We start from the raw sequence: 25512 nt of genomic DNA, 5'->3' as shown, positions 1-25512 counted from the left end.
TCCTCCCTTGACTGGGTTGGGCCTTGCAGCATGGGTAATACGACACATGCAGAGATGCCCCATGCCACAGCATGGGTCTCTTCAGTCTACACAGGCTGACACCCAGTTCCCTCAGTGTCTTCATGCTGTGGTAGACTCACTTCTCAGCTGTCTGGCTGTGTACAGACTTAAATTCATGTACCTTCTCCTATACCAGTGGTTCTCAACCTTCCTAGTGATGTGACTCTTTAACATAGTTCTTCATGTTGTGGTGAGTCCCAACCATGATTTCGTTGGTACATGTTGGGTGTTGGTCTGGTGCTCTGTATTCTGATGCTAATTACTGGCCCCCAAGATCTAGTTGTTGCTCAGACAAGCACAGTCTCATGTATACCTGTCCTGTGTAAACTTGTTCTACCTATTTAAAGCTGATTGGTTAATAAAAATTGCTGAAGCTTGGGATTTGGCAGAAGAGAGAGGGGCAGAGTTTGAGGTTCTCAGGTCTGAGGTCGGGGGACCAAGGGACAGAAGGAGGAATTGGTGGGGAATGGTTAGTGTGCAAAGAAGCACCCGTCTGCAACGGAAGTAGCCCAGACAGGAATGGTTAAAGCAGACGGCCTAGGGTGGGGGCTGGGAAGTGATAAGGGTAGTTTAGAGGGTTAATATCTGCCCAGTCTCAGGTAAAATGAGGCTATTCTGAAATAGTACAGGTGTCTGGGTCTTTATTGATTATGATAGTGGGTTGGATAACACTGCTGTAATAATTATAGGCTTTAATAATAAACTTCATTAGATGTTTTTATATTTTCTACAACAGCTACTGTCCTGAATCATAATGTAAATATCTGAAACTCAGGGCATCTGATATGTGACCCTCGCGAAAGGGTCATTCAACTCCCAAAGGGGTTGTGACCCACAGGACGAGAACCTCTTGCTCTAAATCATGGGTAGTGCAAACTGTTGAGGGCCTGGCCCCCTGTGTGCAAGGTGGGTTTCTAGAACAGAGGCGATGGCTGCCTGGAGGCTAGTCTCTGCGTTCGCATGATGACAGGGCCCTTGTGGCCATGAGTTACCAAAGGCACTTTGAGGTTTGTAGTGTGAGTGCTTGTCCCTTGTCACAGCACCTGGCTGAGAAGCTCTTCCAGGAATGGCCCCTCTGAGGAGCGGGGCCTGGGCTGATGCCGCGTTTGTTTATCTGAGACATTTCCACAGCATATTCTCCTTAAGCTTGACAGCTTGTTTACAATGGGCTGCTGCCGGAGGGCACTTTCCAAGTGCTGTCAGCTCCTGAATTACGGCTTTTGCCAGGGCTGCTCAGTACAGCATTTATCTGGGAAGGAATTATTCTATATTCAGTAACCTATTGCTGAGCTGACTCTACAGTGGTTTTTTTTTTCCCCCACACCAGTCAAGGCAGAGGAGCACCATTCCTTCCTCTTCGCTGCTCTGCATTTTTCTGGAGGGCTGGGGGAAGGTGGAAGTTGGAGGGGCAGGGAGGACACAGGAAGATGACCCTGGGCCTGCCCTGTGGTGGGTGCCTAGACAGCCACCAGATGCTGTGGTACTTTACCTTCACAATAAGCCCAGCCCAGGAGGTGGCGATTATTTCCTCCGTTCCTCTTTGGGTACTGGGATGAGGAGGCATGGTTATGTGTCCTCTTTAGAGTGATTTAGCTGTTAGGTAGGAAGCGGACTCTTGGGTTGAAGGCCCTGGCTTCTAAACACAGGTGCTACACAGTACTGCCTTGCAAAAGCGTTCTGGAGGGCGACATGCCATCCCAGAAAAGGCTGGCTTAAGGCATGGTTCCCACCCACCCCTTCCTTTCATCTGAGATAACAGATGAGATGGGGCCACACACATTTTTCTCTAACTAGTCACCTTTATCTTTTCATGTCTCTACCCGCCCCTCCTTTCTGGCAGGTGTACACTTTACAGAGCATGTTATCAAGACCTCAGTTGGTTCTGGGGGCCCAACATGTGGGTTTTGCTTTCTTTTCCTTTTCATCATCAATATGGTTCTATTAAAAAAAATCACAGACCGCAAAAGGACTAAATAGGGTGTAAAAAAAAAATTTAACCAAATGAAAAACTTCCCTGTGCTTAACTATTACTTTCCAAAGTTGTAAACTTTGCATTCCTTTAATTCAATGTCCTGACACCAGGGGAAGAGGGTCATGATAGGAATAACTAAGGCTTGGAGAAGTGACATACAAGGGGTGCAGGTGACAGAGTGAGATGGAGACTGCTTAATTTGTGTGTATGGTGTGTGTGCACGAGGCCAGAGCAGGGCATCTTAACCTATCACAAACATTATTGCCTTGGAAAGGGTCTGTCGCTGAACCAGAGGCCCATCTGTTCACAGGCTGATCAGCCAGGAAGCTTCTGTGCTGTCTGTCTCTGCCTGCCTCCCCTGGAGCACTGAGGTCATAGGCACACACAACCATGCCTCCATTTTTATGTGGGTGCTGGGGATCTGAAGTGAGGGGCACTGGACCTGTGTCCTCTTAGGCACTGGGCCATCTCCCCAGCCCTGCTTACTTCCTTATTTCTAACCATTCTCTCACCACAATGAAAGCTTGGCATCCGTTTCCTTGTTTGGTTCATAGTGAAGCAGGACAAAGTTTAAAAGCAAGGGCCATCACAGGAGGAAAACACAGTTTCGTGTGTGTGTGTGGGGGGCGGGGGGCTTGGCTATTTAGGAGTAGAATTTCTGAATCAAGCGGAAGCCCCACTGAGCTCTTGGCATCTGAATGTACCCAGTTTAAGTCATGTCCCCTGACTGTCTGCACATCACTGTGGGGGAGGAGAGGGGGCCAGAGCTGGGAAAGCTCCTGATGAGCAAGAGGGAAATGAACAGAGGGGTCTGATTGGCAGAGGAAGGAAGAGGGAGGGAGGGCGAGCCAGGAGCACTGTGAGGTGCTGACACTGTGTTATGGGATATGAGAAGGGTGTGCTTTTGACAGGAAATACTCCCGAAGAACAACGGGATGTGCTCAGATTACAGCTGAGCCCACACAGGAGTGTCAGACCAGGAAGCCGGGTGTGTGTGTGTGAGGGGGTGGGGTGGGGGGGTGGGATGGGGGGGTGGGGTGGGGTAGGGGTTGGGGCGTGGGAGGCTGGTGGCGGCTGGCCTGGTTCCTGGTTCTCCTTCTCCTTGAAACAGCCTGCCTTCCCTTCAGCCCTTCTTCAGCTCTCCCACAGGACAACACAAGGAGGAAGCAAGCGGTGTACTTTGTGGGTGCTTCCAACTGGTGCCCCAGCAATCAACCTACAGCACGAAGTTGAATGAAAAGGGGAGTGCTGAAAAATTCTTCCTCATACACAGCAGGAACACTTATTGGGAAATGGCTTTTCTTCAGTGGCAGAAAGCCTTCTCAGCTAGATAAATCAGTGCTTTTATGGGTAGCAGAGTCAATATCCCACCACACGGAATAATCATTAGGCAGAGCACGGTGCCACGTCCAGCAAAGACTTTAGGCTGTGTCAGGATGCAGGCAGGAAATAGCCAGCAGGCAGGGTTCATGGTCTGTGCAGGGGGCTGCAGTGCGACAGTCATTCATAACCTACCACGAGCCCAGCCACAGTGAGAAGCAACCAGAGAAAGCAAGCGTCGTGCCTTATACCAGTGGGAATCCTAGTCCACCAGAGAGGAACATACAGAGTGCACGTCTGACTGGGGAAGGCTGGGAACCTGGGTTTCTTTGTTTGATGTGCTCTTCCTTGTGATGTGTTTGGACATAGATTCTTGTTCACATTCTCAGCCCCCCAATGCCTCCGAACCACACTATGTGTGCCGTGCCAGCGTTTGAAGGGCTGTTGTCAATTGGGCAGGTGGGAGGTGCTGCAGAAGCGAGGGAGCCTGTGATGACAGGGCTGCCAGTTCGAGCCACCCAAACCCCAGTCGCTGGCCATACTCACTAGTGTCCAGAAGAGGTAAATTGTGAAGAGTGCCACAGTGAGTGCAATCAGTCCCACGGCTTCCAGCCGACTACTAAAGTGCAGGTGGTCCACGGCACCCCGCAGGCACAGCCAGCCTGAGATGGTGGCCAGGGGTGTTATGAACAAGAAGCACACCATGTCTCCAAACAGAGTCCGCTTCTCATGCTGGGGGCCGGGGTTTCTGAGCCACTGCCAGAAAAAGACACAGAGGAAAAAGAAGTCAGTGGAAGGTTGGATGGCGGTGAGGCGCGGGAGCACACTGCTCTCAAGCTGCCTTTGCTTTGGGATTTGGACAAAAAGGCACTTTTGTCCCACCTAAGATGATAAGGAATCACTGGAGACTTATTCTCATGCCTCTGTCCCTTGAATAATAATGACAACAACAGTTTGTAATGTCCTCGCTGAGGACGACCTGCTTTTTGTGAAGATAGTTCAGTGAATTGCAATGATGTTTTGAAGGTGGAGGAAACACGCCTTTGCCACACTCTGTGGTGAGTGGCCCCCGGATTTTCAGATGTGAAGGCTTGGTTCCAGGGTGGTGACAGTGGGTACTGGGGCGCTCTGGGGAGCTGGTGCTTCAAAGGGAGGCAGCCACAAAGTTTATAAGAATCATGTCCCACAGGAGGTCGTGGGTTGTGGGCTTAATTCCTTTGCTTCCTTAGGATGAGGCCACTTGCTTTGATACATGCTCTAACCCTGTGCTGCGCTCATCAGAGGACCAAGCCAACATCACTGCCACCCTTGGCCGTGCACTTCAGAAGCATGTGCTTGAGTAAAACTTGTCTGTTTTTTGCTTCAGGTAGTTCCTTGTAGTGACAGGAAGCTGACCAATGCAGGAGGTAAGGCTGAGGCCTGAGGCCTGTGCTCACACCCCCTCGGCTTGCCTGTATCTTCTCTCTGAGAATGTGTGCTAGGCTGCACTGCTGAAATCCTGCAAATCCCTAAGAAAAGTCTGGTGGCGGGACTGCCTTTGGATCGGCTCTGAAGACAAGCCAAGTCCTTATAATAGTCTGTCTGATAAGCATTTTGCATGCCCCAGGCCTTACGCCATGTGCTTGGATGGTTTATGCCAGTCATGACACATATTTACTGTCTATTTTTGACCAGAGGATCTGTAATCTAAGTGGCTGAGGTCAGTTGCACAGGTATTCTACACCTATGATTGACCACAGGGACAGAGGGATTCTTAAGACTCGGGTGAGCTACGTTCTAGACAACACTGTACAGATATTAATACAAACTACCGCTAAAAGCAAAGCGTGTCTAGGTGGGCATGGTGGCTTATGTCCATAGTCCTGCGACCTGGGAGGAAGAGCTCAGGAATCATAGTGCAAGGCGATCTTTACTATATGTTAGCACACCGGTGTGACGTCACTGGGAAAGGACATGTGGAAGCTGGGACTGTGTCCTGGGTACCTTGTCCTGTTTTTCCTTTTAATCTGGGTCCCTTTGATGGCATAAACCATAACCTCAAGTCTGACAGCTTTTCTAAGTCCCATGAGTCCCAGTGAATCACTGAATCTGAGGACAATGTCGGGGACTCTCAGCACAGAATGAGACCCACCTGATGCCATGAACTCAGTAATGCCTCTCGGTTGGCTTTTCAGACCCCTAATGTCTTCACTTAGGATCACCTCTAACATCTTTTTTTTTTTTTTTTTGAGACAGGGTTTCTCTGTGTAGCCTTCATTGTCCTGGACTTGCTTTGTAGACCAGGCTGGCCTTGAACTCACAGAGATCCGCCTGCCTCTGCCTCCCCGAGTGCTGGGATTACAGGCATGCACCACCTCGCCTGCCTCACATCCAACACTTTGACAGTGCTGCCAGAGCGTGCAGAAAGACCAGGGAAGAGGATTTCTTGTTGAAAGATTATGAAGGGAATATGGGCTGCTGTCACCTCACTCGGTGACTGCTGAAGACAGGGACTTGCTTCCCCTAGCACAGTCTGCAGTCCTCAGGGGGTCACAGAGCACTTCTGCATTAACAATTGGTGTCAGCATACTCCGGGAATGAAGGTGGTTTTTCTAAAGATTAGCATGAAGCAAACCCAACCAAATGGACATTTCTAGCTCACCTGTCCCATGTAGTCATGACAAGTGAGGTTCTGTAGGACAGATGATGGCGTAGGTTGGACTGACATGTTGGGGCTCTGCCTTCCATCCTGTCCCCACCAACAAGCAGGTCCTGCACTATCTGTCAGCACATGCCCAGTGCTGCCATTTAATGCAGCAATAGGAGCCCTATAGGATGCTGAGGAGAGACCCTAATTGGCCAGGGCTGCAATTCCTGCAACACTGTGATTGGCTGATAAGGGAGGGTGGGAATGAAGAAGGAAGGAAGGGTCATATGTGAGGACAGAGGCAAAAACCAGTCGCTACACAGACAGAGAAGGGGCTGGAAGATGAAGCACAAAACAATGTCCGTGTGTGTGGGGGTTCCCTCCCACATGTGCCTGCATCCCAGCATACCAGCTTCTAGTGATAACCCTCTTGGAAATTGGGCTGAGATGCTGAAAGGAGTCGATCTCAGCTCAAAAGTGGGCATGAATTAATATGACGACGCAGATAAGGGGAGTCCACTTATTTAACCAGATACCCAATTGATCAAGTGCAAATATATTAACCCTGCCTTGTGCTGTCAGGCCACTGCATATATTTCAAAGAGCTCGTATTAATTAGCATTTTCTTGCCTAAATACTGGCACAACCCCTAAGAAGTGGAAGATAGAAATAGGTCATTATTACCCAATTCTACAGACTGAGAAAGGTTAAATGATTGCATCATGTGACACACAGGCTGAAGTGAGGGGACGGCTGGTCAGGCTCTCTCCACAGTCATCATGATATGTTATTAGTAACACATATGACTTTTTGTTTGTTTGTTTTTGTTTTGTTTTTCAAGACAGGGTTTCTCTGTGTATCCTTGGCTGTCCTGGACTCACTTTGTAGACCAGGCTGGCCTCGGACTCACAGTGATCTGCCTGCCTCTGCCTCCCAAGTGCTGGGATTAAATTCGTGTACCACCACACGCGGAGTATATGACATTTTAAATTGCAAGACATTACTCATGTTCTTAAAACAATAATATTCAATGTTTAGGATAGCAGTCCCTTTAGACTTGGGTTTTCCCTGGAAGCAGACAGGAAGTTCATGTACTTACCTCTGCAACTTTCTTTTCCTTTACTGGAGAATTCTGGACATGTTTTATTTTTTTAGAGACAGGGTCTATGTATCTCTGGCTGGCCTAGAACTTGCTGTATAGATCAGGTTGGCCTCCAATTCACAGAGATCCATCAGCCTCTGTCTCTCAAATGCCAGGAATAAAGAGTGAGCCACTATATCTGGCTGGAATTATTTTATTAACATTAATTTATTACATATCTATGTGGCTTCTAAAGATGCCTTGTGCAAGGGATGATCCAGCCATGAGAGAAAATGATTATGAACCAGTGTTTTCTTGATAAACATATATTAGATTTCTATTTATTCATCTAATGTATTTTTGTATGTGTGTGAGTGCAGGTGTGCATATTCCATGGTGCATGTGTAGAGGTCAGAGGACAGCCTGGGGTGTTGGTCTCCTCTTTCCACCTTGTTTGAGACAGGGTCTCTTAGTTTACACTGGTGGGTACATGAGGCTAAGCTAGTCCTTGAACTGGGATTTTCCGTTTTCTGATCCCCATCTTCCTGGAGTATGATGGGCCGGGGGTAGGATTACAGATAGAACTAGTGTATCTGGCTTCATGAAGTTCTGGGTATCTGAACTCTGGTCCTCACTTCTACACACGGAAAACACTTTAACGATGGGATTACCTCCTCAAGCCCACATTATGTAGTAAACAGACACACAGGGGGCTAAGATGCAGCTCGGTGGCAGAGTGAATGCAGGGCATGCACAAGGCCTGGGTTCAACCTCACTGCTCCCCCTTCCTCCACAAAAGTGAAAACAAGTGTGTGACAGGCACAGCGGAAACTACGACTGCCTGGTCCCTGGGTCTTGCGTTCTAATTGTTCTCCGATCTTCTGTATCCCTGAGAAATGTCTAGCCTACTTTGTATGTCTCCAATTGTACTTTATTAGTATCGTTTTGGGGGGCCCTGCTTACCTTTCTGCTTATATTTTAACGAGGTGCTCTTAGTACTATTATGCAAAGTATTTGTTTTCTTTGGACCCCATGTGCCACTCGCCTCTCTGAGCAAGGAGAGTGGCAGTAATCTGCTGTTGAGAAAAAACACTGACAAATACCTAAATAAACCAAAACAGAGGTTTTCATTCAAGTCGGGTTGTAACAGGGTATTTGATTAGCTTAAATTTCTAATATGTGAAATGAAATAAATTACAGTATTTACTTAAAATAGAAAGATCAAGTGATAATGCACCTTTTGTTTATAGACATGGTACTCTGTTGAGTAGAAAAACCTCCTCTGGGTAGAGAATATACTCTGATCCTGTGAATGTAGATCTGTGTACACAGACATAGAAGCATTCATTTTCTTAGACACGGTATATTGCATGGACAAAGACGAGAGGGATAGTTGATAAAATAATACCTATTCCTGGCGTGGAATTATGAGATTATGAGTGGTTTTAAGATTTTGTGAAATATATTGTTTTCTGAAATGAACATGGACCACATAGCTATATCTGTACATCCTTTGTATAAAACATTTATACATACAAACACATTTGGAAAGGGACAAAGGGAAGGGAGAGAGGGAGAAACAGACACAGAGGGAAACTGGGATGGGAGAGGGAGACAGAAGGAGAAACTGAAGGGTAGCAGACAGTGGGGGAGGCAGGTGCCTAAAGCAGTAAAAGCTCTTGCTTATAACAAGGCTGTGAAAGTGCCCCCCAAAAGTGCCCCTAAAGGAAAGATAAACTTGTTTTTGTTATGATCCCAAGTGTGGGATGGGGAATGGTCTTGTGAGAGAACAGGTGATGTTAATCCACTAGAAGGCAAACCACCTCTCGGGAGCTTGATTGTTGCCAGTTGAAAAGATCTGTGAACAGACTCTGGGAGGAGATATATAAATGAGCCAGAAACAAGAGGCGGGGCTTCTGGAGACTTGGGATAGTGTTGGCTGCTCATCGCTCCACTTCGAGACGCTCCTAGAGAGAACTGCTCAAGCGAAGGCTTCAGGGCTCTGGGCTCCTGCTGAGGTTCCAGCAGAAGAAATCCTGCTGATTATGCCAGGAGAATTGTTCCTCGGAACTGACATCCTTACGGTTTTATTATTTTATTCTTTAATCCTCTTTTCCTGTTGTTTCGGTTAGTCGGGTTATAAGTGACGTACTCTCAGTTAACAAGTTTGTAATAAAATATATTTGTTAAGAAAATTGAGCCTACATGCCCCCACTTCACAGATACAGATATGGGGGAGCAGGGAGTTTAGTAACCTCACTAAGGATAGCTAGCAAGTGAGTGGTGGAGGTGGGATTCGAACTAGCCTCCACTCTTTGTTCCCTGCTCCCCATATTAGCATTTTCATCTTACACCAAATGGAAATGGTGTGAGTGCAAGTGTAGGATAGGTTTTCCTCAGCTTAGGTGAGATGTCCTAGGTCATGGTAACTTTGTGGCTGCAAAGCAGGAGGTTGGGCGATGGATGTCTACCAAGTTGCTGAATGGTTGGCTGCTCAGGATGTTATCATGGTAATTCTACAAGATTTCCTGGGCTGCTGCTTTGATCGATGTTAATTCGTGTATCTAACCAGAATGAGGTCCAGTTTCTGAGCGTTTAATCTCAAAAACATTATCATGCACATTGGCCTAATTCGTAACAGACAAAAAAGGTTGATCTCAATTACGGTGTTTTTGCTGTTCTTGTTCTTGAGTGGCTTCTGCTTCTCTGTCAGTTACACTAAGCATACACTGGGCAAGGCGCCCATTCTGTAGTGGCGTCTCATCGCCTAAGCACGCAGCAGCTGGCAGGGAAGGTATAAGCACCCTTGGTATTCCTGCTGGGCCTCATCTACACTAGCATTGTCCAGGACAGTGTGTGCCACACACAGGTTACCTAATCGGGAACCAATGATAACAGCTTGCTTCCTGAGCCCTTCCTGTATATGCCCAGCATTATTTTATATGTGGCATGTAAGAATTCATACAATAATTTTTAAGGAAGGTGAGCTGTCCAAGAGTGGCTTTGGCTTCTGCCTCAGGTAGCCTAGCTCTAGTGAGTGTGCTCATAACCAGCCCACCATGTCCTCATCCTTAGCCAGAACTAAGGTGAGAGAACAGAGGAGGACCACACCTTCAACAGTTCTTACCAGTACAAAGAGTATCTGCTCATGGTGCCTGCCCTGGTGTGAGACCCCAACATGCCTCCGTAGATAGCGTTTGCCTGCCCTGGTGTGAGACCCCACTGTGCCACTGTGGCTGGCGTTTGCCTGCCCTGGTGTGAGACCCCACCAGTGCCACTGTGGATAGCATTTGCCTGCCCCGGTGTGAGACCCCACCATGCCACTGTGGATAGTGTTTGCCTGCCCTGGTGTGAGACCCCACTGTGCCACTGTGGCTGGCGTTTGCCTGCCCTGGTGTGAGACCCCACTGTGCCACTGTGGCTGGCGTTTGCCTGCCCTGGTGTGAGACCCCACCAGTGCCACTGTGGATAGCATTTGCCTGCCCCGGTGTGAGACCCCACCATGCCACTGTGGATAGTGTTTGCCTGCCCTGGTGTGAGACCCCACTGTGCCACTGTGGATAGCGTTTGCCTGCCCTGGTGTGAGACTCCACCGTGCCACTGTGGATAGCGTTTGCCTGCCCCGGTGTGAGACCCCACCATGCCACTGTGGATAGTGTTTGCCTGCCCCAGTGTGAGACCCCACTGTGCCACTGTGGATAGTGTTTGCCTGCCCCAGTGTGAGACCCCACTGTGCCACTGTGGATAGTGTTTGCCTGCCCCAGTGTGAGACCCCACTGTGCCACTGTGGATGGCGTGTGCCTGCCCTGGTGTGAGACCCCACCGTGCCACTGTGGATGGCATTTGATTGCCCCAGTGTGAGACCCCCCTGTGCCACTGTGGATGGCGTTTGCCTGCCCTGGTGTGAGACCCCACTGTGCCACTGTGGATGGCGTTTGCGTGCTCCAGTGTGAGACCCCCCTGTGCCACTGTGGATGGCGTTTGCCTGCCCTGGTGTGAGACCCCACTGTGCCACTGTGGATAGCGTTTGCGTGCCCCAGTGTGAGACCCCCCTGTGCCACTGTGGATGGCGTTTGCCTGCCCTGGTGTGAGACCCCACCGTGCCACTGTGGATGGCTTGTGCAGCTAAAATGTTGGTGCTGAACAGCTTACTCTTACTTCTATGATACTTGGTGGTTAGCTGCCCTGGAAAGGCCAAGGTCACTGCTGGAGGATACTATCTGTATGGCAGCTTTCATGTGGCTGCCAGGGGCATTCTTCATGCTTTGATTTCTCTGGTACAGTGAAAAAAAAATGAGGCATGCAGGTTGATGACTCACATCTATGATCCCTGCATTTGGGAGGCAGCAGTCAGCAGAGGGTAACTGAGTGAGATCTTGTCTCAAAAAGCCCAAACAAACAAATGAACAAATCAACAGACAAAATCCTTGTGTTGAAATACCCAGCAGTGAGCTGATCTGACTACTTTTTTCTAGAAATCTCACTTGAGTCACTAACTTGTTCCTGAATCACAATGCTGATCTATTCTTTGAAGTAAGTTCAACCAAGCAAGCAAGCAAGGAGAAACCCAACTGTAATTAGCAGATTAGGGCCTGAGACAGTCTAGGGAGTTAGTGCGGCATTGTACTACCATGACATGGTCTCTCTCACTGGCTGGGAGGAGCCTTTGAGGTGGGTCAGCTGTGTGTGTGGGGTCAACCTAATTATAGTGTCACTATGTTAAGTCACTGTCTTAGGGCTTGTATTGATGCATTAAAACACCATGACCAAAAAGCAAGTCGGGGAAGAAAGGGCTTAGAAAGGCTAATGTTTTCACATTGCTGTCATCATTGAAGGAAGTCAGGACAGGAACTCAAGCAGGGCAGGAACCTGGAGGCAGGAGCTGACACAGAGGCCATGGAGGGGAGCTGCTTACTGGCTTGCTCCTCATGGCTTTCTCAGCTTGCTTTCTTATAGAACCCAGGACCACCAGCTCAGGGATGGGACCTCCCCAATTGATCACTAATTGAGAAAATGCCTTACAGCTGGGTTTTAGGGAGGCATTTTCTCAATCGAGGCTCCCTCCTTTTGGATACTACTAGCTTATGTGTCAAACTGACATAAAACCAGCCAGCACAGTCCTTAACTGGAGGGTGGATGTGAGGGGAGAGCCGACTCTGCCTTGAGACTTCAAGTTAAAGCTTCAGTCCCCAGGCTAGGAAGGACACCTTGTAGGTGAGGTTGTACTAGAACCAGATCATATTGTGGTGGCTAACAGTCCCCACCGAGGACACTCCTCCCACAGATCACACTGTGGTGGCTAACAGTCCCCACCAACGACACTCCTCCCACAGATCTCCTTAGCTGGAAGCCATCAGGAGAATTAAAGAACTTGGGAGAAGTCACCCACAAGTTCCTGGATCTGGAATTGGGGTGGACAAGGAAAGGTTTCAGTGTGTACTCACTTGAGGGTTCTCGTCTGGATGTACCCTGTTAATGTGGCCCTTGGGAGGTTGACAAGAACATTCAAGTTCTGGCTTAGTAACAGTTCTAACTTCAGATGTGCACACATTCTAGGATGACCTGTCTCAGTGTCTGTGGAGCTGGGCCATGTGATGAACGGAGTTGTCAGATCCTTTGTATGTCTAAAAACTGGAGATAAACCCTGAAAAGCATGCTTTTTCACTTGACTGAAAAAAATTAGCGAACAAGACTACACATAGCGGCCAGTGTTTGAGTCCCCAGATCCCCAGGCTGTCCATGTGTGTGTTTCCTGGTCAGCTAGATCTGGGCAGAGGGAAAGCCAGACTCTACGGAAGCTAAGGAGATGCTCGTTGCAGATGTCCGTGCAGCCATGCTGGACGCAGGGCACTTCACACCAGAACTTGTCAGACAATTGCTCAGGTCATGGCCTCCTTCCAAGGCTCTAGCCGTACACATCCAACAGCCCACTGGACTTCGCCACTAAGATGACTAACAGACAGATCAAACGCCATCCGTCTAACAGAACCAGCGTGGGCCTTTATTTTTATCAGTAAGTGACAGCGCTGCTATCCTCACTTAGGAGCCCTGTTCCCTTTCTGTGCCTGACCTCACTCTTGTAGTTCTTCTGGAAGTCCTGTCAGCATTACTTTAAATTGAGAGCTATGCTCTGTGCATTTCTTTCTACCCCCACTGCTACCACCTCAGTCTGGGTCCCTATCACTCACTGCCTAGAGACAATACCTCCTGCCTCCCTCCCTGTCCAGTCAGAAGCAGTCATTGTCATCTGGAGATACAGAGCAGATCATACACTCTATTCCCAACTCCCCAGCTGTTAGGATAAATTCCAACCTGCTGGGAAATCCAGGGCCAGACCTCACCCTACCCCAGTGCTCTGATTGTGTCCCCCACTAGCTTCCCCTTTATTTTAAACATTTACCTGTAGCTGCCTTATGAGAACGGACTTTACCCACGTTTTTGAATGGTTACTTCCTTGTCATTTAAGTCTTCACTCAGAAACCTCTTCGCACTGAAAATGCTTACAGAGCTGGGGAGATGGTTTACTAGGTAAAACACCTGCTATGCAAGCACAGGGGCTTGATTGTGGATGTTTTAAAAGCTGAGCTTGGTGTGTGCTCCTATAACCTAAAGCTTGGAGGGTGGGGGTGGGGTGGGGAGGCAGAGACAGGAGGATTTCAGAGCCTACTGGCCAGCTTGTCTAGCCAATCAGCTTGCTCCAGGGGGGCAGTGAAAAGCCCTGTCTGAACAACAAGGCAGACAGCAGTAGAGGAAAGTACTTTGTGTCAACACACACACACACACACACACACACACACACACACACACACACACACACCTATAAACATACACACCACATACACACATCTGTGAATACATGGTGTATTTTCTTTTCTTTTTTTTTTTCCCAGAGCTGAGGACCGAACCCAGGGCCTTGCGCTTGCTAGGCAAGTGCTCTACCACTGAACTAAATCCCCAACCCCTCATGGTGTATTTTCTACAGGGTGCAGAATGACCATCTGAAGGGCCATCACTCCTTTGTTACTTATTCATTTCTTGCCACTCATTGCAACAAAACCTCCTTGAAGACATTCATATTGTTATACAACAAGGTAACATGTTACACACACACACACACACACACACACACACACACACACACACACACACACACTCTGCTGTGTACATTTAGTGCTGCTTGTGTGCATGCGATTTCAGGGCTGGCCATTTTGTGTTGGATAACCAAGCCAGGGCTCATTTCTGGAAGAGGTTAATTCTCCTTCCCTTTGTGCACTTACAGTATTAGTCTAGCAATACCCTAGTGCCCCCCTTTTTAAAAATTGAAAATAGACTTTTAAATACAATATATTCTGATTTAAATTTCACCTCTCCAGCTCCTCCAGATCTTCTCTACCTGCCCCTCTGCCCAAATCCACACCCTTTCTTTTTCTCATTAGAAAACAAACCAGAAAAAGACAAAACAAAAAGAAAAAAGAAAGCCAAAGAAAAACCACAGTGACACAAATGGAAATCTCATAAAAATACAAAATCAGAAAGTGTTATATATAAGCAAAAGACCTGTAAGTACTATATGACAAAAAAAATAATAAAATAAAAAAAGATCCAAAGTGTTATGAGACAAAAACCCTCCACTGAGTTTTTTGTTTGTTTTTAAATCTTCATTTTGGGGCTGGGCAGGGTGGTACATGTCTTTAATCCCAGAACTCAGTAGCAGAGGCAGATCTCTGAGTTAGAGGCCAGGTTCTGGGGAGTGAGTTCCAGGACAGCAAGGCCTACACAGAGAAATGCTGCCTTGGGGAAAAACAACAACAACAAAACCCCCAAAGCAAGCAAGCAAGCAAACAAACAAAAAAACCCCATCATTTTTAGTTTATGTGAGTCTTTGCCTGCATGTATGTGTACACATCATGTATGTGTCTGGTATCCACAGAGCCAGACAGTGGGTCCCCTGGGACAGAGTTATGGGTGGTTCCTGGAAACTGAACCCTGGGTCTTGTGCAGCAGCAGCAGGTATTGTGACCCGCTGAGCCATCTCCCTGGCCCTAGGGACTTTGTTCTTGTTTATTCATATGTAGCTTGACCTGAAAGCAGTACTGGGACATGTTAGACACTTAATGAAAATGAACCAGTAAATAAGCTGTCGCCAGCCCTGACCAGGGATGCTCCCATAGTATTAGCTAGACTAATTAAATTGACGGGAAAGAAAGTATTTTGTTGTGTGCAAACACCAAGTCATCAAGTTCATTGCTTTTAGTCTTCTAGACTAAAGACAACCATATATAGAAAATATCGCTTGGTTCCTGAGAGAATTAGCTACTTTTTTTTTTTTTGCCGTTGTTATTAGTATAAGATGAAAAACCTGTAGTTTCTATTCAAGCTTTTGAAAAAAATGATTATGACTGTGGAACGCTGTCTTTTTTCCACAGGTCATGAAATATTATGAGAAGCCCAGCAAAATTATTCAAGGTCCTTTGTACTCATTTGGTTACAATTATTCTGTCTCTCTCTCTCTCTCTTGAGGAAACTACCTTGAAATAATTGAAAAGTCCACAATAGCAAATATCCATTTAAAAATTAAACAACTCTAGTTTAACCAGAAATATGCATCGAGTGTTTCTCATGTGCCCATAGTTTTCTTGAATGTACACGTGTTGGTTGGTGTCATTATTCCCATTCCAGACAGAAAGCTAACGCTCAGGAGGTCAAGTTGCCTCTTCAAGGGCAGATGGTGGAGGAGCCAACACTTAGAGCTTCCAGCCTCCACTTCTTTCCCTTGGCTTTTTCTCTACCTGGGTCTATCTCAATCCTCATTTTTCTTTCTTTCTTTTTCACTTTCTCTTTTTTTGGTTTTTCGAGACAGGGTTTCTCTGTGTAGCCCTGATTATCCTGGACTTGCTTTGTAGACCAGCAGGCTGGCCTCAAACTCACAGAGATCCATCTGCATCTGCCTCCTGGGTGCTGGGATTAAAGCATCACCATGCCTGGCTTCAACCCTCTGTACCCATTCTTTCCTGTGTGGATAGTACTGAGAAGGCAGTAGGCAGGGCATACAGCACAGGCTTGGTAGAGGGCATGGGACGTAGCGCATTTATCTCTACAAAAGGCTTCCCTGACCTTTCTCAAGTTCTTTCAACTCTTAAGGAGTAAAATGTGGGAGTCTCTCTTAGGAAGGAGTAGAAGGCTCAGCCTTTTCTGGGGGTAATAAAGGGCCCTCCCTACTTGACACAGAGATGACATAGAACTTGTAGGTTCCCACTGAAGTGAAAACAACAGGCTCAACTAGACAGCACGCATCCATCGTCCAGGCTGCCCTCTATGAGCTCTGGGCTTGTGTGCACGGGAGCTGCTCTGTACCTCTCCATGTGTGGAATAACCAGCTCAGCTCTCACAAGGCAGACAGTGGAATGATGAATTAGCCTTCCACCACTCCTGTGGCCCCATGCTTCTTTCAGATTGAGCCACACCTGCACACAGCAGCAGCAGGATAAATGACCCGCGTGCTACCTTCCACTTCTTCCTCTGCTCTCAGCTACAAGTCCACTCACTTAGCAAGCTCTGTCTCCTGGTTGTGTTCACGTCCCTCTCATGCCATCACCTCCTCCCCCAACCCCAGGACAGTCTCGCTGCTAACTCAAGCTGGCCTCAAACTTGGGATTGGTTGGGCTTTAGCCTCCTGAGTGCTGAGACTGATGGCAGGTGCCATTACACCTGGTTTCTAATGCCATTTATTAGGCCCCCCCCCTGCCCCCCCCCCCCCCCCCCCCCGCGCCAAGGTCCCTTTCTCTTTTCTTTTCTCAGCCATGCAGCAATCGTTTATACTCCTGTGGTCCTGGAGTAGTGAGACTGAACCACATTCTCTCAAGAGTCTTGCATGATTTTTGTATTTATATACGCAGACCCTAAGGGGTCGATGGTAGGGTAACAGGATCTATGGTTTTGGAAGGGGGAAATAACGTTTTTAATTTTACAGACTTAACTGTAGTTGAGCCTCCCTTTGAGTTATGCAGAAAATCTCAGTGTCATTAGTGGCACTTGCCAGCCCCAAGGCACATCACAACTGTTGCAAGTAGTATGAACTATTGCTATTTCAAAGATAATTACTTGGTCCACCACAAAATATATTAATAAAGAAAAAGTTGCTTTTCATTGCGTCCCTGTCTTTTAAATATTTTGGTAACTGCCACTTGCTGCCTACTCTTACTGCTTCCTGGACTTTTTTGCCTATCTCCTCTAGGGGCGTGGCTATCAGAGCAGGTGAGGCTGTGGCGCTGTCACAGAGGGGAGGGCAGTGTTGCCTATTTTGGTGGCATTACCTTATGCTCAATGGATATAGATCATTTGCTAAGTAGAGGTGCCTTGAACTATGACATTCTTTTTAAAAATTAAGTGGTGTGTGTGTGCGCATGCGTGCTGTGTATATTGGGTGCCTGTAGATGCCAGAAGAGGATATCTGATTATCAGATTCCCTGGACCTAAGGTTATAGGTTGCTGTGAGCAGTCCTACGTGGGTGGTGGGAACTGAACTCAGGACCTCTGTTAAGAGCAGTGAGTGCTTTCAACCACTGAGTCATATTTTAGCTCCAGAGAAAATTTTCTTCATGGGTAGGGTGAGGCTCAAAAAACATGAGTCATGACTTCAGGGACTGAGGCGTGGAGGAGGAGGAGGGCATGGTGGACCCTGACCGGATGAGTAGTTGCTGTCTGTGGGAAACATCTACTCCAGCTGGGAAACAGACACATTCTGAGCTTCACTGGTCTTGAGACATGTACCCAGAGGTGTCCTGATGGCAGAGCCTAGTCAACCATTGAAGAAACCAAATTAATTACTAGCCCAGGCCCTGCGCAAGTGCACCACCAAATGGTGGGCTGTCACCCAAGACAGCAAGTCACCCACTGTTGTGGTTCATACTATATAATGTGGTCCCCTTGTGTGTGAGGAAGTCAGTTTTCAAAATTCTGGTATTTTGTGGGTGCTGCACTCACTTTTGGAAAAAGATACCTTATTCTCTTTTCATTTATATAGCTTCCTAGATGAGGGTACATTGGCCTATGGTGAAGCGCTTGAGAAAACCTATCATCCCTTTGAACTTGCATTTGAACATAAGCTTTTATCAGAATCTCAAATATCCAGGAGCCACAGGAGAGGGTAAGAATCAGGGTTTTAGAACATTCCCCACATTTCCTTAGGATACTCCTGGTCCAGCATGATTCTCTGGGCTTTGATGAGTTGGACATCGAGAGTAGGGTTTGGTTGCCTGAGAGTTAGATTTTTCCTTAGACCCACCCCGCCCCGCCCCAAATTCAAAGATCAAAGAGAGGCATAAAAAGTGAGGTTTTAAGAAATGAACTCTGTGAGACAACGAGAAAGCAAGTAAATTGAATAAATGAACTTGAGGAAAGAGCTTGCTGAGGAAGAATAGCAAAGATTCAGATAATATTTTTAAAAAATCAAAGTACAAATTATTTCCATGAAATGAGAGAAAATATGAACACGGTTTCATCATCTTACTATGATAGGGAAAGAGCCAAACTTCAAGAGGGAAATATCACTACCATCCCTGTACTAGTTTTCCTACTGCTAACATTGAGGAGATTGTGCCTATAAACAGGAGAGCATTACGTGCTCAGAACAGTGGCACAGGCTAAGGCCACAGGCGATGACTGAGAGGACAACGGGAATAGAAACAACCTGAGATGAAGAAGACACCTCACACAGCCAGGAGGTTCGCCATCCTTTTCCTGTGAATTCAAAGCTGGATTGTAAACCCCGTGCCAAGTGAGAGAGGCCAATTGCAAATGGCTGAGTGACATGTCCTGGAGGCGGCAGGAGAATGAGGTGTGTGGTGTTTCTCTGGGGGCCAATGAAAATGCTCCAAAGTTGGTTGTGGTGATGGGTTTTATGCAGCTCTGAGAAAACACTGAATGCCATTGAGTTGGCATGATTTAAATGTGGGAATCAAGGCGTGTGAATTCTAGTTCAGTGTGTAAAGCTGTTAAAAAAAAATAGAGACTTGAAAATTCCTTGTTTAAAAACACCTACAGCAGTCTCCTATCGATTCCCTCAAAGAAATCCAGCTCGCAAGAGGAGCCTTGCAGGAGTGTCCTATTATCTTGTCACCCTTCACCTGATAGGCTGTGTGTTTAGATGAACGCCACGTGTATCTTCCAGCAGCTGGAAATGTACTGTGACCAATGAGTGACTTCTGGGGCTCCACGTTAAAGTCACATATTTAGGAACATGGAGTCTCTCTCTCTTCTCTCTCTCTCTCTCTCTCTCTCTCTCTCTCTCTCCTCTCTCTTCTCTTCTCTTCTCTCTCTCTCTCTCTCTCTCTCTCTCTCTCTCTCTCTCTCTCTCTCTCTGCTTTTTGAGACAGGGTTTGTCTGTGTAGACCAGGCTGGCTGGGATTAAAGGCACACCTGAGTCCTCTAGTCCTCTTCCTTCCTTCCTTCCTCCTTCCTTCTTTCCTCCTCTTCCTCCTCCTCCTCTTCTTCCTCCTCCTCCTTCTTTTTCTTCATCTTCTCTCTCTCTCTCTCTCTCTCTCTCTCTCTCTCTCTCTCTCTCTCTGTCTCTCTCTGTCTCTCTCTCTCTCTCTCTCTCTCTCTCTCTCTCTCTGGCTTCTCTGCATAGCTTTGGCTGTCCTGGACTCACTTTGTGGTCTCAAACTCACAGCGATCCACCTGCCTCTGGGATTACAGGCATACACCACCATATCCAGCTCATATCGGAGCCATTTTACTTCTATTTCTTGAGGCTTTTCTCACACCACCTATATGCAAAGAGGAAACCTTGGGAAGGAGGTGTCTGTACATTCCATCTTACGCCTTTCCTGATGCTGTTACTGCCAGAGTCTCATATGAACTATCAGCCATTTTTCCTTCAGGGAAACCTGACCACTTGTTCCATCTCCCAGTTGCTAGTACCATCACTGAAGATAGAGCCACAATACAACAGTGAATAGAAGACAGTTTCCTTCTCAATCTGATCCCTCTTCACAAGGTCTTATACATTTATACATCCTCCCAAGAGAAGCAGCTAAAACTGCAAACAATTTTTCAGAATTCAAAAGAGAAGAAAAGCTTAAAGGCACTCCCCTGGCTTCTGTGTTATTAGTGTTACTTAGGCACAACCAGCTTTCTTCTCGCACGCCATCAGGGCACATCTGTCCCTCTAACTTGGTGCTGATGGTCTGCAAAGCCAGCATTTATCCAGACAAGCTCATGCAGTCCCCATGCTTGTGTAGTGACGGGAAGCCGTGTAGCAGAAGGCAAGGGTAGAAACCTGCGTGTGGTGAATAACAGAGAAGGAGGGCAAAGCCTGAGGACCAGCTCTTGTCTTTCCCCAGATCAGGTGCATCTGTCAGGAAAGGGAAGCAAAACGGAGGCAATTACACTAGAAAGTCCAGGGAAAATTCAGTGCTGCTTTTCAGAGGTTGTAAAACAAAGTTTGACAATGTGAGTTGTTCCCGTGGGCATCTCTGGAGAACTTAAGCTCATTGTGTTTGGCTGCCGCACATGGAAGGAGGGGCAAGGCTCTCCACACTGTTGAGTTTCTTGGCTTTCTGATGCATTTCTCCTTTGCAAGCGGTCTCAGAGGAAGCTAGTGACATAATGAATCAGTGAAATGGAGATGCAAGTGTGGAGGAAGGGTAACTAGGTGAGAGGGGAGAGGACGGGACAGGACAAAGTGAAGAATGGTTTTCTATCTTTGCATGGACTCACATAGCTAACATCTATTTCTCAATTAGACTAGAGTCAAGAGATGGAGGAGAAACCCCACTCTGTTATCCTAGGACTTGATCTAGTACATTTTGGGATTTTAAAAAATTATTCTTAAGAATTATCTTAAATTTGAATTCTATACCAATGTACCAAAATTAAACTTATTTTGCATCAATGTACAAAATTCTATACCAATGAATTAAAAATAACCTTGTGAGTAACAATAAAGGCCTTAAGTTGAGGAGTAGATTCAATAATGTATTTTGTCCTATCTTCCCTATATATTTCTATATTCCCCCTTCTTTCTTTTCAACCCCTAGCTCCAAACTTAAGAAAGTAAAGGAAAAGAGAGATATCCCTGAGTCGAACCGCCTTTTCTCTATGAGTAAGACCAATAGTGGCTTAGAACCAACTCCCAATGAAAAAGCAAACAACCAAAACCTATCTAACCCCCATTAAGGGAAATGGGGTGTCTATTTTTACTCTAATATGAGTTATTGTACCCATACGACTCAAGTAGAAAACAAGGTTTACTCCCAATACTTTGAAAGTGCTATTGTAGGCTGTTTAGGATAAGTAAGTTATAAAGTTAACTGTTAGTTGATCAAATCATGGTCATGTCAATTACTAGTCTATGTATATTACGAGAATATACATCCTAGGTTTGATAGACAGATAAGGTAAAAAAGTTAGATAAGGTCTTCAAACACCTCAGAGACCCAAAGAATATGGCATTTAAAAATGTTTTTTATTATTTTAAAAATTCATTGACAACAAGACAGGTTAACTCCTGGCAATCCCCAGCCTACCTCAAAGAAGATGATGAGCATCAAAGAATCTCCTTATGGAGATGGCTTCAAATGTGGCAAACAAGCCACTGTGCAAAATGTTCTCATTTTGGCCACAGACAGAATTCTGCCTGAAATGGACAAGCTTGGATGCAGGCAGAGTCGATGGCCAAACTCTGACAAGACAGGATCAGCAAGTCCTCAATAGTTCCTGCCTGAAAAATATGTATGTCAGATATATTGGGCCAGAAGGCTGAAGATGATGCTCCAACGTTCTAGAGAGTTTTGGGTGACTGTTCAGACAGCATACTGTCTCTGTTTTTTGTTTTTTGTTTTTTTTGTTTTTTACTTTGGAAGCTGCTAACTTGCACTTCCTGTTTACTCAAGTAATTAATTTTATTCCTTTGCAAGTCTCTGATGGGGTTGAAGACCACATACCAGATTGTTTAATTTTACAATTAAGCTTAGTTTTTTAGGAGTTAATATGCTTTTAGGTCTAGATAGATGTTCTAAGTTGATAGAAATGAGATATGATAGATATTGATTTATAATCAGAATTTTAGACTCACCAAGATAGGAAAGATGTTTTCTTCAAAGTTGCCAAGTACAAATAGCCAAAACACTATGAATGTAACAGTTATATAATTCCTGATTGTTTCGTGGTTCTTCTTGCTGTATGTAGTTTATTATATATGTGTAATAATATAAATGTACATGTAAAAATAGAATTCTTTTGATAAAAAATTTAAAAAAGAAAAACATTGTTATTCTTAATTGTGAGCATGTGGCATATGTGGAAGTCAGAGGACAACTTTGTGGAGTCAGTTCTCTTCCACCTTTCCATGGGTCCTGGGGTTGAATGCAAGTTTTCAGGCTTTTCTGGCAGATTCCTCTACCCACTGAGCTATGTTGCTGGCCCTGGGATTCATTTTTTTTTTTATAGACTTCATTTTAGAGCAGTTTTTGGTTCTTATAAATGTAGAGTGGGATGTAGAGATTTCCTACATACCACTGTTCCCACTCCCAATATTCAGCGGAACATCCCCTTCACAAGTTTGAACACTTGGTGTTTGTGGGATCTTTAGGAGGTGGGGCCCAGCTGGAGGGGAGGTAGGCCTTGTAGGTTATAGCCTGACCCCAGTTTGGGCTGTGCTTTCTACTTCCGGGTTGGCCATGATGAGAGCAAGCCTCCTTATGTCCCTGTTGCTATGGGCAGGCCTTCTCTACCACAGTGATCTCTGTGCCTTAGGTTGTTTCTGTCACAGAAATGAGGTAAGGAACTAATACCTGCCATCATCAACGTCCCCTAACAGGATGGCAATGGTATTATGCTAACATGTTACTGTTACCCAAAGTCCATTGCTGACCCTAGAGTTTGCTCTTGGTGTTATACAGTCTTTGCATTTGGCAAATGTATAATGACATATGTTCACTATGATATTGTAATACTAAATTGGTTCTACTTCCCTAAAAAGCTCCTGTGTTCCATCTATACATCCTTCCCTCTTGGAGACCAACTCTGGATTTAGTAGACAAACTCAGTATCAATAGGAAACTAAGGTTTTATTAACAATGTTTTTCATCTCCCTCTCTCTTTCCTTCACTTCCTCTTCTTTTCCCAGCCTTTATTTCCTGTAGCAAGGGATGAACCTAGGGCATCACACATGCCAGGAAGGTGCTCCACCAATGACTGTATCTGTAACCCTCATTCTGCCCTTTCTGAAGTATACCTAGTTGTATGGAAAGCCTGGTGATTGGTAAGCAAGCCCTGGGCTCTGTGCACATGCATGTGCTGATGACCAAAGGAAGAAAGAATAGCAAACAGCCAGGTTGGTGGTATTTACAGGAGGAGCATCTGAGAGATGATTGGGCCATGAGGACAGAACTCTCATCATTGGCATTCGTGCCCTTAGAGAAGAGACCACTGAAAGTGAGTTCTTCCCTGATGTTTGAAGATGTAGGTTGTTGACTTCTTGCTACAACATGAAAGTGAGCCATTGCCAGACCTGGCCATCCTGACGTCTGATCACAGGCTTAACAGATTCCATAAGAGTAGGAAACAAACATCCATTGGTTATAAGTCATCGTATTTATGGTATTTTGTTATAGCAGTCCCAATCAGACCAAGACATTAGGTATAGAGAGACCATGTGGACTTTCATGAGAGGGGACCTGGCCTGTTCATCCACCTTACTAGCCCAGAGGCTGAAAGTATTTTAAGATCTTGGAAGAGTATCTTAATACGTCTGAGATGCAGTTTCCTTATCTACAAGTAGAAAAAGTTTTTGTTATTGTAGGAATACAGGAGACATTGAGATAGGATAGCATACAATATTTTCTTTTCACTTGGGTCAATAGGAGGGAAAAAACCTGGTGTGTGAATATCTTAAAATTAAAATATAGGTGGATTCAAAGTAAAGTAATTGATTCAGGCCTGTTCTGGGGAGTGGGGCTCTTACCACGATAGAACACAGTAGGGTATTAATACCAGGGATAAAGGATGAGCTCCCAGTATAGACTGATCCCTCTTCCACTTTTTATGGCAAAGAGAAGTTGCCATATCCACATCAGCTATGCCTATACCTATTGCCAGTAACAGCTGTCCGCTAGGCAGCACCTACCTTACTCCCAATAGTGCTCAGTGGATTTCTTTAAGGCTATGCATTCTTTCTTCAGAATTAAAAGCCAGTTGCTTACTTAAGACTGCAGGGCACATGGGGGCCTGGTGGGAGCCCTCAGCAGGGAGTCCTGTGCATATTCTCTAACCCTGTCTCAGAAATATGTACAGGCCTCCTGCAGTTTCTGCCTCCTTTTGGCTCTCCTACGTGCCTTGTAACATGCACAGGCAATTCCTGAGCGTAACCGTGCCTCGTTATTTCGGCAGGCTTCAGGAGCTGCAGCCATTCGGTGACATTTTGCTGCACCTCTCTGTGACTCCCCTTTACAAAGCTCTCCTGCCAGCAGCCTGGGGACACCCTTACCTCCACCTCCCCCCCCCCAACTCCCACGTAATAACATTTAATCCTCTGCCTTTCAAAGACTCAAGCCCTTAGCCGCCAACGTTTGCTGTAGATACTGGCTCGTATACTGGGAGTCAGCCATTGGAGTCCAGTCTCATTGTGTTGACTTCCTCTTCCTCTTTGGCCAGATGTGTTTAAAGACTATGCGGCTGGATTTTCTCTCACATGTGGGAATACGTAGGGGTGAGTTTGTAAAGAGCACAGACGTCTTCTCTGCCACCAACAGGCTGCTCTGGGAAGGTGTGCTGCTAATGTCTGGGCAGCAGATACACACCTGTTTGCTATGCTGTGCTTTGCCTCCTGTTTTTTTTTTTTTTTTTTTTTTTTAAACAGAGAAAAGTGAAAATAAAGCCACACGGAATAATTCTTGATATTTCCTGTCTTTGCATCTCATCCCATTGAAGGTTTCAGACAGAAGCAGGAAGAGCAACTAGATCTCAGTGAGAGCATGGATTCCAAGGTGTATCTCAACGCAAGTTCACTGCGGGTGTCAGTACAATTTAAAATAATAGAATCCTCTCATGTAACTCTTTTTATGCAGGAAATTGGATTTCGCCCCCCTCCAAATTAATCCTTTACCACCAACGAAAGGGCTGGAAGCACAGGCGCTGAGCACTTAGCTCACTTCCATCTGGCATGGCCATGTGAGCGCTCTGGTTGGCTTGCTTTTTTAATGAAGTGATTTTTAATGAAGCAAGCTGTGAATTTAATAGATACCTTAAAACAGCTTCTTTGTAGCTAAGCGTTAAGTAACGAAACAACTGCCAAATTAGCCACCCAGACCAAGAAATCACAAGGCTGACTGACTGTAGGATCCAGGGGTGCTGTGGCTTCTGGGCACCAGACCTGGCACCTGAGTGGTTGGCAGAGTCAGGATGGTACCACAAGGCCACATGGAACCATGATGGAAGGCCTGTTAAGTGACC

The 25512-nt window shown here is 46.2% G+C and overlaps 1 protein-coding gene across 3 annotated transcripts in view; it reads right to left on the bottom strand.

Annotated features, from left to right (window-relative positions):
- MARCHF3 (membrane associated ring-CH-type finger 3) overlaps window positions 1-25512 on the bottom strand; it is a 148183-nt gene that overhangs the window by 3763 nt on the left and 118908 nt on the right. For all 3 annotated transcript variants that reach the window (XM_084779598.1, XM_084779597.1, XM_084779599.1), the window contains one exon: window positions 3899-4108. In XM_084779598.1, coding sequence (XP_084635724.1) covers window positions 3899-4108 — 210 coding nt within the window. The remainder of the gene's footprint in view (window positions 1-3898; window positions 4109-25512) is intronic.

Source organism: Acomys minous (assembly GCF_964271855.1).
Source record: "Acomys minous genome assembly, chromosome: 4".
Lineage (NCBI taxonomy): Eukaryota > Metazoa > Chordata > Mammalia > Rodentia > Muridae > Acomys > Acomys minous.
The sequence above is the reverse complement of the archived record's forward strand: the minus strand, read 5'-3'. Positions and strand labels throughout refer to the sequence as shown.